General features: G+C 45.2%; 1 protein-coding gene across 1 annotated transcript in view; it reads left to right on the plus strand.

Moving 5' to 3' along the window:
* Positions 1-18,590, plus strand: part of LOC126251387 (F-actin-uncapping protein LRRC16A) — a 598,780-nt gene that overhangs the window by 253,019 nt on the left and 327,171 nt on the right. The window contains exon 3 of the mRNA XM_049951780.1: positions 5,488-5,538. Coding sequence (XP_049807737.1) covers positions 5,488-5,538 — 51 coding nt within the window. The remainder of the gene's footprint in view (positions 1-5,487; positions 5,539-18,590) is intronic.

An 18,590-nucleotide genomic window follows, 5' to 3' on the forward strand; every position in this document is an offset into this window, starting at 1 on the left:
GAATAATGTGGAACTTGGAAGTGTTCCTGAAAGTGTATGCGTGCCTGCCCAAAATTACTAATCATCAAAATTCATCACAAGCGTACTAAAAGTAAACTGTCCAGAAAGTTTGGCTATGCAGACGACCGGACAACAGCTATCCAACACAAAAGCTTTGAACCAACTGAAGATATCCTAACTTCTGATCTTTACATTTCGAGCCACTATTTCGGTAAATGAAGGTTACAATTAAAGTCAAATAAAACAGGAGTTTCATGTCCACTAGATTGGCACAGACAACCTTCGATGTGTATTTTGTAGGAGAAAAACTTCATCAAAACATGCATGCAAAATACCTGGGGATCATATTGGTTAGGATACTCTCTTCTAAGGAGCACTTGACACGAACATCTGCTAAACTCAAAACCAGAAACAACATCCTCCATAAACTCAGTGCTCCTTGTTGGGGATCGTCAGCAGACACACTCCGGGTACCGGCATTCGGACTGGTATACTCAGCCTGCCTGTTTCAATAGTCCAAAGGTAAAAAAGATAGACGTACAACTTAACGTGCCTATTCGCAATGTTAGTGGATCTAACGATCTACTCCCACATAATAGCTACCTGTCTTGGGCCGCAATCCTCCACCTGATACCAGATGGAAGAGCGCGCTACTGCGGGAATATCCGAAGATTGCTAAGAACACCGGCCTCCCAATAATGGACGACATAGTTCCTTCGGAGCGAAAAAGTCTAAGATCAAGACATTCCACTGTCACCACAGCCAGGACTCTCGTTAAAACTGAATTCTGTACCATCGATGATAGAAACGGTGCTGGCAACAAAACTGTTTTCGACAATGCCTGAAGCTGCCTCGTATCCGCAGTTTGGACTACCCTGAACCACACCCGAACGGCCCCTGGGAGATGTGCAGACACACTACAAGTGACGTAAATCTTCATCATCGTGTGGCTGTGGTGCAAAACGACAGACTGCAGGCAGTTGCTCATGTTGCATCAGCATCCCTCACGTGCATACCAGAGTCCTTTCGAAGATTTCCTGACAACGACATAAAAGACCATGATATGCATGTATAACTTTTGTCATTTACGTTATTTTATGCTGAGAGCTGTTCTTAAATTTTGATGCGTAATAGTTTTGTAATGTTTGCTAATGTATTGCCATACGATAAATAAACGTTCATACGTCAGGCATAATTTGCGAAGTAACAGACTGGACCTTATCTCGTTTCCCTTGCAGTGAGAAAGCGTCGTCGCCCATGAACGAAAATCTATCGCTATTCGTTAACATGCGATATGTTTATTTTCTCGCTAAACGATATTCTTTTAAGAACTCTCCAATTTACTGTGCCATGACGTGTTGTAAAATAGAGTGGTTACCGTCCCCAAATTAAACGATTCTACCTTTGTCGCGATTCGTAGGCGTATCTCTTGGGATTACCGGGGGAACTTTCAATGTGTCTGTCGGCATCGCCCTTAAATGGTTCCCATAGAACACTGGGGGTCATTACCACCTGAGGGGTAAAATGAAATGTTCCGAGGAGGGGTAAAAAACAATGAATTCGGTTGTGTTCCGGCCACGAAACTGAATTATTTTTAAAATATTGTCAAATGGCTCAGCACTATGGGACTTACCATATGAGGTCATCAGTCCCCTAGAACTTAGAACTAATTAAACCTAACTAACCTAAGGACATCACACACATCCATGCCCGATGCAGGATTCGAACGTGCGACCGTAGCGGTCGCGCGGTTCCAGACTGAAGCGCCTAGAACCGCATGGCCACTGAGGCCGGCAAAATATTGTCAGTATTAATAATATTTCGCAGAGTTGTAATACACTCCTGGAAATGGAAAAAAGAACACATTGACACCGGTGTGTCAGACCCACCATACTTGCTCCGGACACTGCGAGAGGGCTGTACAAGCAATGATCACACGCACGGCACAGCGGACACACCAGGAACCACGGTGTTGGCCGTCGAATGGCGCTAGCTGCGCAGCATTTGTGCACCGCCGCCGTCAGTGTCAGCCAGTTTGCCGTGGCATACGGAGCTCCATCGCAGTCTTTAACACTGGTAGCATGCCGCGACAGCGTGGACGTGAACCGTATGTGCAGTTGACGGACTTTGAGCGAGGGCGTATAGTGGGCATGCGGTAGGCCGGGTGGACGTACCGCCGAATTGCTCAACACGTGGGGCGTGAGGTCTCCACAGTACATCGATGTTGTCGCCAGTGGTCGGCGGAAGGTGCACGTGCCCGTCGACCTGGGACCGGACCGCAGCGACGCACGGATGCACGCCAAGACCGTAGGATCCTACGCAGTGCCGTAGGGGACCGCACCGCCACTTCCCAGCAAATTAGGGACACTGTTGCTCCTGGGGTATCGGCGAGGACCATTCGCAACCGTCTCCATGAAGCTGGGCTACGGTCCCGCACACCGTTAGGCCGTCTTCCGCTCACGCCCCAACATCGTGCAGCCCGCCTCCAGTGGTGTCGCGACAGGCGTGAATGGAGGGACGAATGGAGACGTGTCGTCTTCAGCGATGAGAGTCGCTTCTGCCTTGGTGCCAATGATGGTCGTTTGCGTGTTTGGCGCCGTGCAGGTGAGCGCCACAATCAGGACTGCATACGACCGAGGCACACAGGGCCAACACCCGGCATCATGGTGTGGGGAGCGATCTCCTACACTGGCCGTGCACCACTGGTGATCGTCGAGGGGACACTGAATAGTGCACGGTACATCCAAACCGTCATCGAACCCATCGTTCTACCATTCCTAGACCGGCAAGGGAACTTGCTGTTCCAACAGAGCAATGCACGTCCGCATGTATCCCGTGCCACCCAACGTGCTCTAGAAGGTGTAAGTCAACTACCCTGGCCAGCACGATCTCCGGATCTGTCCCCCATTGAGCATGTTTGGGACTGGATGAAGCGTCGTCTCACGCGGTCTGCACGTCCAGCACGAACGCTGGTCCAACTGAGGCGCCAGGTGGAAATGGCATGGCAAGCCGTTCCACAGGACTACATCCAGCATCTCTACGATCGTCTCCATGGGAGAATAGCAGCCTGCATTGCTGCGAAAGGTGGATATACACTGTACTAGTGCCGACATTGTGCATGCTCTGTTGCCTGTGTCTATGTGCCTGTGGTTCTGTCAGTGTGATCATGTGATGTATCTGACCCCAGGAATGTGTCAATAAAGTTTCCCCTTCCTGGGACAATGAATTCACGGTGTTCTTATTTCAATTTGCAGGAGTGTATTAATTACAAAAGTTACCAATAATTACATTTTTTGTCAAATACTAGCATTACGTTTGAGACATTGTGGTGGTTACAGCGTGTGAAACGAATACGTGAACAATATCTTCATTGGTCCTCCACCTACTACACATATACGTTGTTCAAAGTAAAATTGAGATTTAGATGCTTAAATTTCTATGGAAAAGTTGTTGGTAGTTCCTTCAGTGGACCAGAAAGTGCTTCATTATTCACCTCGCAACAGATAAATGAACTGATCGACAGCACAGCACTATGTAGCAGCCACTACATTGCTGAAAGCCTGGAGAATATTATTATCATTATAAATAGTAGTAGTAGTAGTAGTAGTAGTAGTGGTGGTGGTGGTGGTGGTGGTGGTGGTGGTGGTGGTGGTGGTGGCAGAGACCAGAATTAAAGCAGTGGCAGTTTTCCAATTTATACTATTTCTACAATCAAATGAATTACAAATAGTAACTCGGTTGATTTTAAACGGGAATCCAAGGTGTGGGGGTAATGCAAGTGTCGCTAGGGAGAGAAGAGATGTTCAGGAAGCATGTTTTGTAATAAATGCCTGCCCTCGGTGTGGGTTGTGAGCCTTCTTTTCTGGAATTAGATAGTATTCCCTCTGCGCTGAGAATTGGTTCAACGCTCTACAAAAACTAAATATCATTTATCTTTCGTCATTTTAAAAATCAAACTTCGAATACTTTTTTACAATTTCTGGTGTTTAGTTTGGCGGTAAAGTTGATAATGGTGCGGTGTGGCGGGTCTAGCTAATGTCAATCAGGGTGTAAAGATCTGAGAAAGGTTGAGATCCACTGCCGTTGGCGATTATACAGTTTGACAGCGTGTTGTCTTATTGACGTGTTTGGGAGAAATTAGGATCGTCACTTGGCGCCAGACGTCAGAGATAACGGACCGTTCGCATGTTGATGTTGCGCTGTGCATTTTGAGCGGAAAAGAACTCGTGTTGCAGTTCATGCCATTGTATCTTCAGTTCGCATAATTGTGGAAACAAAGGTCCTGGAAATATTAAAAAAAAAAAAGCACTAAGTATAAGCGAAAGTGTGACGAAATGAGGCAGTCAAGGTTTTCCGGATCTTCCACCGACGATATGTTTATGCCCACATTGTGGTACTTCAAAGCACTAACATTTTTAAGTGGCTAAGTTGAAGAAGATGTCGGAGTTAATTATGTGAAGACATTGCAGGTCGGTTGTACTGTGTCTTCATTTTCAATTCGAAGGAGTTTTACTGGCAATTCCGACAAAGTTAATGTAATCATTAGGATATGTGCGTAACATTCTCCGTAGCAGATTTTTAAGTTTTAAGCTTCAACAATTCCTTCAAGTCCCAGGATCAGTGTCTCGTTTTATTTTCTTTATGCACAGCACAGCGCTTTTTGCTTTAAAAGTTTGTTTAAGATGGACGAGCTGGATTTATAAGCCTGTGCGCTTGTGTGACAAAGCTGAGGAAAACAGTTAGTAACTCTGACGAACATGTTTGATCGTTTACAGGCGCCTTTAGTCTTAATGTTTTAACACATCCCTTTTGTTTTAAACAAGACAACATTTAGTGAAGTTTCTCTTCTAAAATTTCGGAAGACATTGCAAATCGATTACTTTCGAAAACTTGACATGTTAGTTGTCTCGTATGACGACGTCGATGTTACACACTTGGATAAACCAAGGCGACATAAAAGTGATCCGCGGCCATGCTTTATTTTGTGTTACCAGTACAGTAGTTTCGGTTCTGGGCTTATTTCGTTGTCGATAAATCATAAAATACGTCGTGAGCTAAGGAGGAAAGTATCTTGCTGTTTTCCTATCGCATGACTAACGCTGGTATCATTCAGGGCAAGAATTCTATGAAGTCGGCTGTTAAAAATAATACCCATTAACACCATCGATTCACGCTGTCTTCATACAGAACTCTGAATACCGTGTCGTATATGAGTGGTGATATGCAGATGTTGCAACTGAAACGTATTTGAACATCATCGACGCAGCAATGTATATCAGAAATGTTTGTTTCAAGTGAGGGAGCATACAGTAGCTTTTTAATATTATGGACAAAATACATACGCTTCTAAGTAGTTGCTATTGTATAAAATGGTTTATTAATCACACCATTACCTTGTGTAAAAGTAATGTGAACATTCTGCAGGGTGCTTTTGTTATGTATTGCTTCAAACCACCTGCCAATGGTTAATCTTGTGTTTTATTTCAGGTGTTTTCCCCATGCCGGTTGTTCCTGCTCACCGCGAAGGTGCCAACCAAGGTAAGTGTACTGTTTTATCTCTCGAACAGATCTTTCACTCTCCGCTGAAGCTTCTCTGCTATTCAGTTCTTGGGACCGGTGCACGAACCCGGGCCCTTGTCTCTCGCGAGCAGTGCCGCTACGGGGCACGACTCGCGCACCACTCTCACAGTACATTGGCACGGTTCTGTTGCTGTGGCATTTGATTCCTGACTGAAGTCAGTGCATTTAATTTGGGGTGCAGTGAAAGTGAGAATAAATGAGCACTCAGTTCTTGTAATTGGGTTCGTGGACCCTAAAGATTTTCTGTAATTGTAGGTTAACAATTGTAAAAACAACTTTGTATAGCGTGAGGTGGTAACTGAAATGAAATTCATCATGTTGAGTCGGGCGTCAAATGGTCTACCTTTTGCAGCAGGGCAGTGGTTTAACTAATGAAATTCTACTCCATTTGCTGATACTTCACACCACTCGTTCCGACTTTCACAACCAGGCGAGTTTCACGTGAATTTGGAACTGCCATTGTCCGTGCGTAATGTGGGTATATAAATATGATACTTAAGAGGACACCGATAACTAAGCTCAAAAATCTTCAAATGTGTGTGAATTCCTAAGGGACCAAACTGTTTAGGTCATCGGTCCCTAGACCTACACACTACGTACACACAAACTTATGCTAAGAACAACGCACACACCCGTGCCCGAGGGAGGACTCACTCGACCCCCGGCGGGAGGGGCCGCGCAATCCGTGACATGGCGCCTCAAACCGCGTGACCACTCCTCGCGGCACCTAAGTTTCTATGCGTATATAGTGAGTACAGGAAAAGTCGGGCGGGTTTCAAACTTAGATGCCCAGTGATAACGTAGGAAAAATAAGCTTGTCATGATTATAAAATCTGTAAAATACAATACATTAAAAGCATTGTTATTTTTACGTTTAAAAGAAGTTAAATACGGTCCGAATTCCAGCACGAAATTTTGGTTCAGACGTATGAACTCTCATGTATTGCTCATTTCACGCAGAATGCATTACGCTGTAGAAGAACAGAGAAACGGGAATAAACTGTACACACTCTTCAGCCATATCACTTTAAATGCGACTTACCTTCAAGGGATTACATGGTTCATTTTCGAGCTAGCGTGAAGCGTATAGCGTTGGACCTTAAGCCGGTGTAAGAAATGACATTCACGAATGAAGATGAGTGAGGAAAGGACACAGCACTGCACAGAAGTCTACATTTGGTTTTGACTATATGAGTGACTTCCGTCTGCTGTCCTTTTCAAGCTACTTGTTCCTTATTTTAGAATAGTCGTAGTGGAAAAAAAAATTCAAAAATGTCATGTTTTGCAAGTGATTTCCTTCACACTTTTACAAGAAGATCTCTCAGAAAAGCGAGTATGGTCGACGTCATATCCAGACGCTGTTTAGAAACTTTTTTGCTGTTCGGAACTTTCAATGCGATCGTTTGAAATAATTGGTAACCTTCAATGACAATTTGATATATTAAATCACGTGTTAGCCTTCAGGCGCCTCCGCAGACATTGATTAAATATGAACTAAAACTACTCTTTATCACGCTTGCAGTGAGCGAATTTTACATTTATCGCACCCATTTATGAATTGTAATTAACGATATGATACGTGACCTTCCGTATAGATCATCATGAGTGCTCTGAATGCATACTAGACACTTACTAACAGTCATTTCTCTAAACCACAATGGCACATCTTTTACACAGAAGCCCCACTCAACACAGATCTAATTTTTAATATACTCATTACTTTTAGTTTCTTTTGGGAGTCTAAGACCAGAGATACTGACACATGGTAACATGCACCACACATTTGTCTGTCTTGTACAAACCTACAATCTAGAGGATCCATTTGAAACTGAAATAATAGCAGATATTTGCAGTCCACTAAAAACATATTCATTTCAGTGAATGGTGGCTTTGTTGTTTGCAGCAAAGAAAAAAAAGGAAGTTGGACATTTTAAGTTTGTTTAGAACAAATTTCAAGCAACGATAGTGGCGAACTTCTACTGCATTAGGAACTTGATAAAATTTCTAAGGTAATGGCTACTGCCATCAACAATGCATTGTGGTTCTTCGAAATATTGACCATAACCTGCGGTATATCTACGATTACAATGGGGATTCAGAAAACCCCCACCTCCAGCCGCCACCCCCACTCCTGGGGGCTCACAACTCATTGCTGAGTTCGGGCTTGGCTACCACAGGGCCCCAGACTTTACAGCATCTTTTCCGTTCAGTGCTGCTTGTCTGTCTTCTTGCTACTCTTTTCCCCTCCCTTGAAAAACATGTCTGAGATGTTCTTGGAAATGTGTTCTACATTTTCGGTGCTTGACATCAGAACAGTCTCTCCACTGTTCTTTCGTTCTTCGTTGCTCTTCTCCTATCCTTCCTCCGCTTCGACGTTTCAGGTTCCTTGTTTTCCATGTTCCTCCCTGTGCGCTCCTGAAAGCCGGACAATGCGTCTGACGCCTAATAGGTGAATGGGTAACGCGTAATTCCCAGTTCCGTGTCGACAGGTAGGGTCCGCACGTACCCCCTGGTACTGGCCTGATCCAGGGACGGGTGTTTACCTGAGCTGTTACCTTCACATACTGCCAGTTGGTCCTTCTGTGAGGTATTCGAGAGGTGTAGCATACGATGCGAACGGTCGCCTAAGGCGGGTGCGCCCCCCTCTGAGAGGGCCCCTAGTTGGAACGTGCACGCCATCGGAGACTCTGGCAATCGTGGGCGATTTTCTCGCAATGAACCAATCATCATAATCACAGTCTACGTCTACTAAATGTAAACGGAGTGAGGCTAACAACTCAAAGACCCTCCCAGATGCACCACAGTTCTTTGTGGTTCCATGTACTGAAGACGGTCGGTCCGTTTCTTATTCAGAAAGGTGTTGATGCATTTGCCGGCCCTGTGAAATCCTGCTCTCATTTAAGCACTGGAAGTTTGCTTTTGGAGTCTACTTGTGATTCTCAAGCACAACTACTGCTTGCAGCTTCGCCCGTCCACGGTTATCATGTTCCTCTCGAGCCCCATTGAATGCTGAATTCTTCCCGTGGCGTTGTTGACACTAGGCTGACGATGGTCTGAACGAGGCAGAAATCCAAACTTACCTCTCTGATAAGGCCGCCATTCCAATCCATAAGGTGTTGAAAACGTTAGATGCATCCTTAGTACCCACATTCTTGTTCCAACATTTGGTCGAGTGGTGCTTCGATCAGAGGTCAATGGAGGCTATCATGTTATCACATTTCGAACATGATGCACTGCTATCAGTGTTTTCGTTACAACCACATTGTAATATCCTTTCGACACCTGGCCAAATGTGTAACCTATGGTATGGATGCTCACGAGGGTGATGCTCCGTCTCCTTCTTCATGCTGTATCTCGATGAGCGGACCGTCCAGGAGATCTGGGAGAAGGAAAAAGTGCCTTAACTGTCGCTCACGAGTAATTGGCTAGGCGGAGACGCTGCATTTTACCATCTGGCACTTAAAGTAACGTTCTTGCTATATCTTGCGCCACGAAGGACATGGCCACGCAGACATGCGACCTTCAATTCAACACAGCTGTTATAAAATCGCCCACTGTCACGGTAGCATCCCCGTCTCCTCCTCCTCCAGCTGTGCAATAAGCCATCAAAAACTTTCGCCTCATCGGGCGAACTCACCTGCTACACAACCTGCAGGCCAGAAAGGACAGAAGGAATACTCCCGCGAAGAAATTTAATGTCCCTCCAGCCGACAAACATGTGAATCGTCATCTGCCAACTGCAAAGGCTCCAAGAAATCAAACAAAGGCAAATGGCGTTGTTCTCTTTCTCTGACTCGGCGATCCTCTTCAACAGTGTCGCCACGCGATATCCTCATCTTTCTGCCCTGGACTCTGCAGACCTACAGATGGAGAATGCCGACACCTCTATAGATCTCATAGAGCGAGATCCTCCAGCCTCTGCGCCCTGTAGCAGAAAGTCTTCGAAGGCTCGGACTCGGCAGCCGCCGAGGTGACACCCCTTCATTTTTTCCCTCCTTTCCTTTCTTCATCATGAGTGCCTCCAATGGAATGTTTGTGACCTTAGATCCAAAAAGAAGGAATTACGACTGCTCTCGGAATATCAGCGTCCCCTTGTCCTCTGCCTCCAGGAAGAAAACAGTCCTCACGACTGCTTTGACCTCTCGCATTTCTTTCTGGTCCGCTTTGACATTCTCACCGAGGACGGCATTCGATTTCATGGGGGAGTCATGCTGCTCATCCGGGATGATGATCACAATCATACCAAGCTGGCTTCAAGCTGTTGCAGTCTGCATTTGCCTATCTCACTTCACGTTCTCTCTTTGTACCGCTTACATCCCTCTGTCATTCGCTGTCATCAGGGCAGTCTTCTTACAGCTTATTGGGCAACTCCCTCACCCCTTTCTGCTGCTCGATGACTTAAACGCGCACCATCCCCTTTAGGGTTCTGTCAGAACGGCGCCCTCTGGGCTAATCTCAATGACCAAAACCTCATCTGCCGTAACACTGGCTGACCCACATTCCTTTCAGACTCCACACACACCTGTTATCAGGAGAAAGAAAACTGGCATTCTACGGATCGGAGCGTGGAATGTCAGATCCCTTAATCGGGCAGGTAGGTTAGAAAATTTAAAAAGGGAAATGGATAGGTTAAAGTTAGATATAGTGGGAATTAGTGAAGTTCGGTGGCAGGAGGAACAAGACTTTTGGTCAGGTGATTACAGGGTTATAAATACAAAATCAAATAGGGGTAATGCAGGAGTAGGTTTAATAATGAATAAAAAAATAGGAGTGCGGGTTAGCTACTACAAACAGCATAGTGAACGCATTATTGTGGCCAAGATAGACACAAAGCCCATGCCTACTACAGTAGTACAAGTTTATATGCCAACTAGCTCTGCAGATGATGAAGAAATTGATGAAATGTATGACGAGATAAAAGAAATTATTCAGGTGGTGAAGGGAGACGAAAATTTAATAGTCATGGGTGACTGGAATTCGTCAGTAGGAAAAGGGAGAGAAGGAAACATAGTAGGTGAATATGGATTGGGGCTAAGAAATGAAAGAGGAAGCCGCCTTGTAGAATTTTGCACAGAGCATAACTTAATCATAGCTAACACTTGGTTCAAGAATCATAAAAGAAGGTTGTATACCTGGAAGAATCCTGGAGATACCAATAGGTATCAGATAGATTATATAATGGTAAGACAGAGATTTAGGAACCAGGTTTTAAATTGTAAGACATTTCCAGGGGCAGATGTGGATTCTGACCACAATCTCTTGGTTATGAACTGCAGATTGAAAAAGAAGAAATTGCAAAAAGGTGGGAATTTAAGGAGATGGGACCTGGATAAACTGAAAGAACCAGAGGTTGTAGAGAGTTTCAGGGAGAGCATAAGGGAACAATTGACAGGAATGGGGGAAAGAAATACAGTAGAAGAAGAATGGGTAGCTCTGAGGGATGTAGTAGTGAAGGCAGCAGAGGATCAAGTAGGTAAAAAGACGAGGGCTAATAGAAATCCTTGGGTAACAGAAGAAATATTGAATTTAATTGATGAAAGGAGAAAATATAAAAATGCAGTAAATGAAGCAGGCAAAAGGGAATACAAACGTCTCAAAAATGAGATCGAAAGAAAGTGCAAAATGGCTAAGCAGGGATGGCTAGAGGACAAATGTAAGGATGTAGAGGCTTGTCTCACTAGGGGTAAGATAGATACAGCCTACAGGAAAATTAAAGAGACCTTTGGAGAGAAGAAAACCACTTGTATGAATATCAAGAGCTCAGATGGCAACCCAGTTCTAAGCAAAGAAGGGAAGGCAGAAAGGTGGAAGGAGTATATAGAGGGTTTATACAAGGGCGATGTACTTGAGGACAATATTATGGAAATGGAAGAGGATGTAAATGAAGATGAAATGGGAGATAAGATACTGCGTGAAGAGTTTGACAGAGCACTGAAAGACCTGAGTCGAAACAAGGCCCCGGGAGTAGACAACATTCCATTAGAACTACTGATGGCCTTGGGAGAGCCAGTCCTGACAAAACTCTACCATCTGGTGAGCAAAATGTATGAGACAGGCGAAATACCCTCAGACTTCAAGAAGAATATAATAATTCCAATCCCAAAGAAAGCAGGTGTTGACAGATGTGATAATTACCGAACTATCAGTTTAATAAGTCACAGCTGCAAAATACTAACGCGAATTCTTTACAGACGAATGGAAAAACTGGTAGAAGCGGACCTCGGGGAAGATCAGTTTGGATTCCGTAGAAATGTTGGAACACGTGAGGCAATACTAACCTTACGACTTATCTTAGAAGAAAGATTAAGAAAAGGCAAACCTACGTTTCTAGCATTTGTAGACTTAGAGAAGGCTTTTGACAATATTAACTGGAATACTCTCTTTCAAATTCTGAAGGTGGCAGGGGTAAAATACAGGGAGCGAAAGGCTATTTACAATTTGTACAGAAACCAGATGGCAGTTATAAGAGTCGAGGGGCATGAAAGGGAAGCAGTGGTTGGGAAAGGAGTGAGACAGGGTTGTAGCCTCTCCCCGATGTTATTCAATCTTTATATTGAGCAAGCAGTAAAGGAAACAAAAGAAAAATTCGGAGTAGGTATTAAAATTCATGGAGAAGAAGTAAAAACTTTGAGGTTCGCCGATGACATCGTAATTCTGTCAGAGACAGCAAAGGACTTGGAAGAGCAGTTGAACGGAATGGACAGTGTCTTGAAAGGAGGATATAAGATGAACATCAACAAAAGCAAAACGAGGATAATGGAATGTAGTCAAATTAAATCGGGTGATGCTGAGGGGATTAGATTAGGAAATGAGACACTTAAAGTAGTAAAGGAGTTTTGCTATTTAGGGAGTAAAATAACTGATGATGGTCGTAGTAGAGAGGATATAAAATGTAGACTGGCAATGGCAAGGAAATCGTTTCTGAAGAAGAGAAATTTGTTAACATCGAGTATAGATTTAAGTGTGAGGAAGTCGTTTCTGAAAGTATTTGTATGGAGTGTAGCCATGTATGGAAGTGAAACATGGACGATAACCAGTTTGGACAAGAAGAGAATAGAAGCTTTCGAAATGTGGTGCTACAGAAGAATGCTGAAGATAAGGTGGGTAGATCACGTAACTAATGAGGAGCTATTGAATAGGATTGGGGAGAAGAGAAGTTTGTGGCACAACTTGACTAGAAGAAGGGATCGGTTGGTAGGACATGTTTTGAGGCATCAAGGGATCACAAATTTAGCATTGGAGGGCAGCGTGGAGGGTAAAAATCGTAGAGGGAGACCAAGAGATGAATACACTAAGCAGATTCAGAAGGAAGTAGGTTGCAGTAGGTACTGTGAGATGATGAAGCTTGCACAGGATAGAGTAGCATGGAGAGCTGCATCAAACCAGTCTCAGGACTGAAGACCACAACAACAACAACAACAACACACCTGTTCCTACGTGAACCTCTTCTTCTGCTTGCTCATCGTCTCGAATGGTCTGTTCCCTCTGACACTTACTCAAGTGACCATTTCCCAGTTTCCATCCGTTTACTGACTCCTTCTCCACCTAAGTGCACACCCAAATGGCAGCTTTCTGACGCTGACTGGATACTTTACACCTCCCTGGCGACCTTCGGCGAACACCATTTACTCAGTTTTCATGGCCAGGTAGAATACCTTTCGAACGCTATCCTTACCGCCACCCAACGTTTAATTCCTCGCACTTCATCCTTACAGTGCCGTATCCCGGTCCCTTGGTGCACTGAGGCTTCCGGCGACGCAATTCACGCGTGGAAACGCGGTCTCTGCGTTTTCAACCGTCATCCTACCTTGGCGAACTGTATTCGTTGTAAAAACTTACGTGCCCAGTGTTGTCGCGTTCTTCGGGATATCAAAAGTGCTAGCTGGATTTCATTTACTAGTTCTTTCCGTCAAAGACTATACGTCAGTGAGCCAGTGTTACAACTGTTGTGACCTTGGCCATACAACCAAAACCTGCGCAGACACAGGTACGACCTGTTCAAGGTGTGGCAAAAAGGGCCACAAACGCGCGGACTGTCGAGCATCAGAGCCCATCGACTGCATTCCCTCCAGGAACAGAAACCGAATTTGCAGTAAGAGCAGGGGTGGCGTCTGCCAGACCTACAAACAGCTGCTTAATAGACTAATTGACAGTACTGACTATGGCAACTGAACACCCCCCTGAGTCAACCAACATGCTCCATAAATCAACCCCTGAAAAAATAAGATCATACAAGTCACCATCCACCAGGCACAGAAACCATCTACGTGCAATACTCTGGCGTAAGAGGCAAAAACTATTACCTGACGACTACCCCAACAATGGTCACATTCCAGGCTTGATACACAATACAAACCTGGAGGACAGCCATCATGCAATCACTGAATACATAGACGACCTAACACTCACAGGACAAATGTCACCAGAAGCCGCCAAACTAATCAAAAGACAAATAATGTACTGGATGACATTCCAGACGACCTTTATGAACAGGATAGACGAACTCGAAGACAAACTACTGAGAATAGACATGATAACCCCAAATCCTGATACCGACAGACCAGAAAACCATACCACACATGACCAACCAAAGCAACTGCACAAAACAGCGTTGCTAACCACTCAAGATCACCCATCCACTCCAGCACAACGACGCACATACGACACTACAAAATGCGAAGGACGCATCAAACCAATCAAATTCATACAAGGTGAGACCTTGAACCCAACGGTGCTAAACACAACCGTAACGCAAGCAAGCACAACTGGAGTCCAAACGGAAAACATGAACCAATCAGACACCTCAGACTGTAATCAAATCAAACGCAAAATAACTCTCTCTGACTCACTGACAGAGGAAGAAGACGACGTCTATTATTGCCCTTACGCCAGAGATTGTAGTGTTCATAACAATGATATTCGAAACAGTAATACCGACCTTGAACAGGCCACAGCGCCGGCAGACACCACGAATGCCACACAAAAAGCCGCAGCAACAACCGCAACAAAAGTCTGCGGAGGGTCTGGCAACAGAGGCGACAGTGCGCATAACATACCAAAAGCTGTTATGTCTGTCACAGGTAGCGTAGACGAGCAGTCAAGTGGGAACCAAATCACGTCAAATCAATGCAGAATGGTGGCACAAACAACCAACACATCTGATACACATCAAGACTGCACAAACGAAACACACACAAAAAACAAACGAATCATCGCAGCCCTTAGGAAACTAAAACCGCATAGGAAAACCAAACAGCCTAAGAGAGTCCCGAAAGTGAAAGCGTGTGACGACCAATCGCGGCAATCGCAGGCTGCCTCAAAAACTAGTGATACGAAAGTGCATACCCCTGATGATACCAACACCTTCGCAGCCCCCCAACCAACAACCTCAATGCCGACGCCCAAGGAAACACCCACAACAACCAACGAGGAAGTCAATCCAGCGCCCCCCGCAGAGGTGCACAACAACGCCACTACACCATCACGACACGTCACGGCTGCAGAGACGCCAACACACGACATCGACACCGATAGTTTTAGTTACGACAAGCTAGATATAAATGTAAAATTAAGTAGGCTAGAAAAAAGAGACATCTTAGAGACGGCACAGCGGATGCTCATCCGCACCCTACACCCGTACGGCCAATCTGTTTGTTTCCGTACATCAGAGCAAACCGATAGACTGATTCTCAAAACGGAGAATATTCCAACAGATCCAGACAGCCTACTAGACCTGCTCATGCAGGTGTGCGCCCGCAGGGAGGAACCATTCGATATGGACAAGCTTTACAAGGATCACGTAAGGGCTCATGGGAGAACATACTTCGATTACAGTCAAACTGGCAGCAATTGCTACGCCAGTTAAACACCCAAACTGCTAATAGCACAGCTTAATGCTATGCGGAGTATACTTGTAAATTCGGAGCTCCCACGGGTCCTACGTGAACTAAAAAGTGAAATTCTGTGCATACAGGAGCCCTACACTAGACAAGGGCATATCCCCAACTTTCCTCCAAGTGCGGTGACAGTTGCGGAGGGGACAGGCTGCATGGCATCAGTCATAATCCTAAACAAAGAAATACATCCAGTCAAAATTACAGAACTCTGTTTCGAGCACCTAGTTACAGTTGAAGTCACACACAAGGGGGATACTTGGATCATCGCGTCGCTGTACGCCCAATTCTGTCATTGCATCAAACCATACGCAGACCTCATCAGAGATGTTGCGCAATACGCTGGCAACAAAAAACTTCTCATCTGTGCAGACATAAATGCCAGATCAACCCTGTGGCATTCAGACAGAACTGACGACAGAGGTAGAATAATAAACGACATCATCCAAGAAAACAGACTACACGTACTCAACAAGGAAGGACATCACCCGACTCACATCGGACACAACGGTCATTCATCAAACATAGACATCACCCTCGTTAATAATGCCGCCATCAACCACGTACGAGACTGGACCGTACTTGACCAGATCACTGCTAGCGACCACAACATCATCACACTAACCTTAAGTGGTACACCAAACGTCAACACAGAAACACTACCAAAAAGACTATTATTTGACAAAACAGACTGGGACAGGGTCAGACAAAAAATACATGAGCACATACCGCAAGACATCACCGGCAGTGTTGATTACAGAGCACACATGCTGACAGATATCATCACACACACACAGAACACCTGCATACCCACACAAAGAATGACAAAATACCAAAATATTCCCTGGACTACACAATTAACACGACTCAAACAAGACTCAAAACGTAAACTTTACCAACGAGCAATTTCAGATAGAGAAAGACAATTACGACTACACGACTACCGGCTTGCCAAGGATAAATATAAACTTGAGCTGAATAAGACCAGGAAAGACCATTGGAACAGCCATGTAGCAGCGCAAACACAACTAAACATTTGGGGGGAACCATACAAAATCGTGACAGAGAAAATTAAGAGCCCACTGGTTCTGGGAACGCTGCGACAGGAGGATGGTGAGATGACTAAGGGCTGGAGACGCACAGCGGAGTTCCTGCTGAGCAAACTCCTGCCCGACGACATCGCAGACACAGACACACCACAACATGCAGCACTGAGACGCGAAGTAGACACAGTATACACCACACCAACCGTCACCTGTCCATTTGCGCAGGAAGAAGTGGCGACAGCGATCTCAGAACTCAAAAACAAAAAGGCGCCTGGACCGGATGGTATCCACTCTGAGGTACTGAAACAAATTGCACCGCAGATCACCCCGTTTCTCACAACGTTGTTAAACGATGCATTAAGGCTGGGCCGTGTGCCTGCAGTGTGGAAGACCTCGAAGGCGGTTATCATCAAAAAGGCTCCAGACAAAGACCCATCAGACCCCAAGTCATACAGACCAATTTGCCTTATCAATACACTCGGTAAAGTACAAGAAAAACTACTCTGCAAAAGACTACAAGCACACCGAACACTACGGGGACTGACACCACACCAATACGGCTTCAGGGAAGGGAAATCTATAGACGACGCAATTAACAGAGCACTCCAAATAGTACACGACACACCCTCCAAATACACACTTGCAATTATGATAGACATCTCAGGTGCCTTCGACAACCTCTGGTGGCCGGCCTTGTTCAAGAGGCTCAGACACCTGCAGGTACCGGAGTCTCTGTATAATAGTTTCATGGACTACTGCAGAGACAGAACGGTCGTTTGGCAAATGGACAACCAGAAAGTGATTAAACGAATTACAAAAGGCTGTCCACAAGGGTCGATCTGCGGCCCCATCTTCTGGGACATAGTTATAGAACCGCTCCTACAGTTACTAGAGGAGCACATCTTGACAGATGGAGCTGTCGCTTATGCTGATGATCTACTCGTCGTAGTTTCAGCAAATAACCGTGCCCAGCTAGAAGAAAGAGCCAATGGAACACTTAGGACAATAACCCAATGGTGCACAGATAATAAATTAAAGATAGCACGAAACAAAACAACTTATACATTGCTAAAGGGTATCCTGCGCAGGAACCCAATAGTCAAAATCGGGGACACAAACATAAAAAGACTAGCAGTCACACGCTATCTAGGAGTATGCATTGATGAACGATTGAACTTCCACGAACACATGCGAAAATGCACAAACAAAGCAGAAAAGATACTACACAAACTGGCTAGGCTAAATTCGGAACAATTCAGACTACCCCTGTCAGTGACACGAACGTACCATTGCGCTCTCTTCGAGTCAGTACTATGCTTTGCTGCCAGTACGTGGGCCCACAGGTTAAATCTCTCAACCAACAGAACCATTGTACGTCGAGGCCAAAGAAGTGTTCTACTTCGACTAACAGGGGCATTCAACACAACATCAAATGACGCACTATGTGTCGTCATGGGAATTTTCCCCATAGATATCACCATCAGGTACCGCGCAGCAATGTACTGGCTTAGGATGGGGAGAATAGACCAGGTTCGGCAGATCACTGGTGTACCGATTGAGACAACACGCCAACTCAGAGCATGGCGAGTGGATACCTGGCAGAGCGAGTGGGCCAACAGCGATAAGGGCCGCAGTGTCTACAACTTCTTCCCTGACATCCGGGAAAGACTAAAACTAAAACATATTGATCCCAGCCGCGGTATGGTACATTTCATCACAGGACATGGCCCTTATCCCACGCACCTGTACCGCGTGAGTCTGCAGCAGACAAATAGATGCACATGCGGGGAAGAAGGTTCCCCTGAACATACTGTCTTCTTCTGCGGACAACGCACGAACATAAGACACACAGTACACATAAATCGCCTGAACACACAGAACGAACTACATGCCATAATACGCGACCCGGAAAGGTGGACTGAACTCAACAAACTAACGGACGAAATCTCGAAGATCCAACAAATAGAATACTTGCGCAACAGACCCTACCGAAGGCAAGTCGGTCCAAACAGACGTCACGATGCCCAGGGGGATACAGATATGATTAGCACCACGAGTGATGAAGAAGAAA

The sequence above is a fragment of the Schistocerca nitens genome, chromosome 4 (genome assembly GCF_023898315.1).
Source record: "Schistocerca nitens isolate TAMUIC-IGC-003100 chromosome 4, iqSchNite1.1, whole genome shotgun sequence".
NCBI classification, from domain to species: Eukaryota; Metazoa; Arthropoda; class Insecta; order Orthoptera; family Acrididae; genus Schistocerca; species Schistocerca nitens.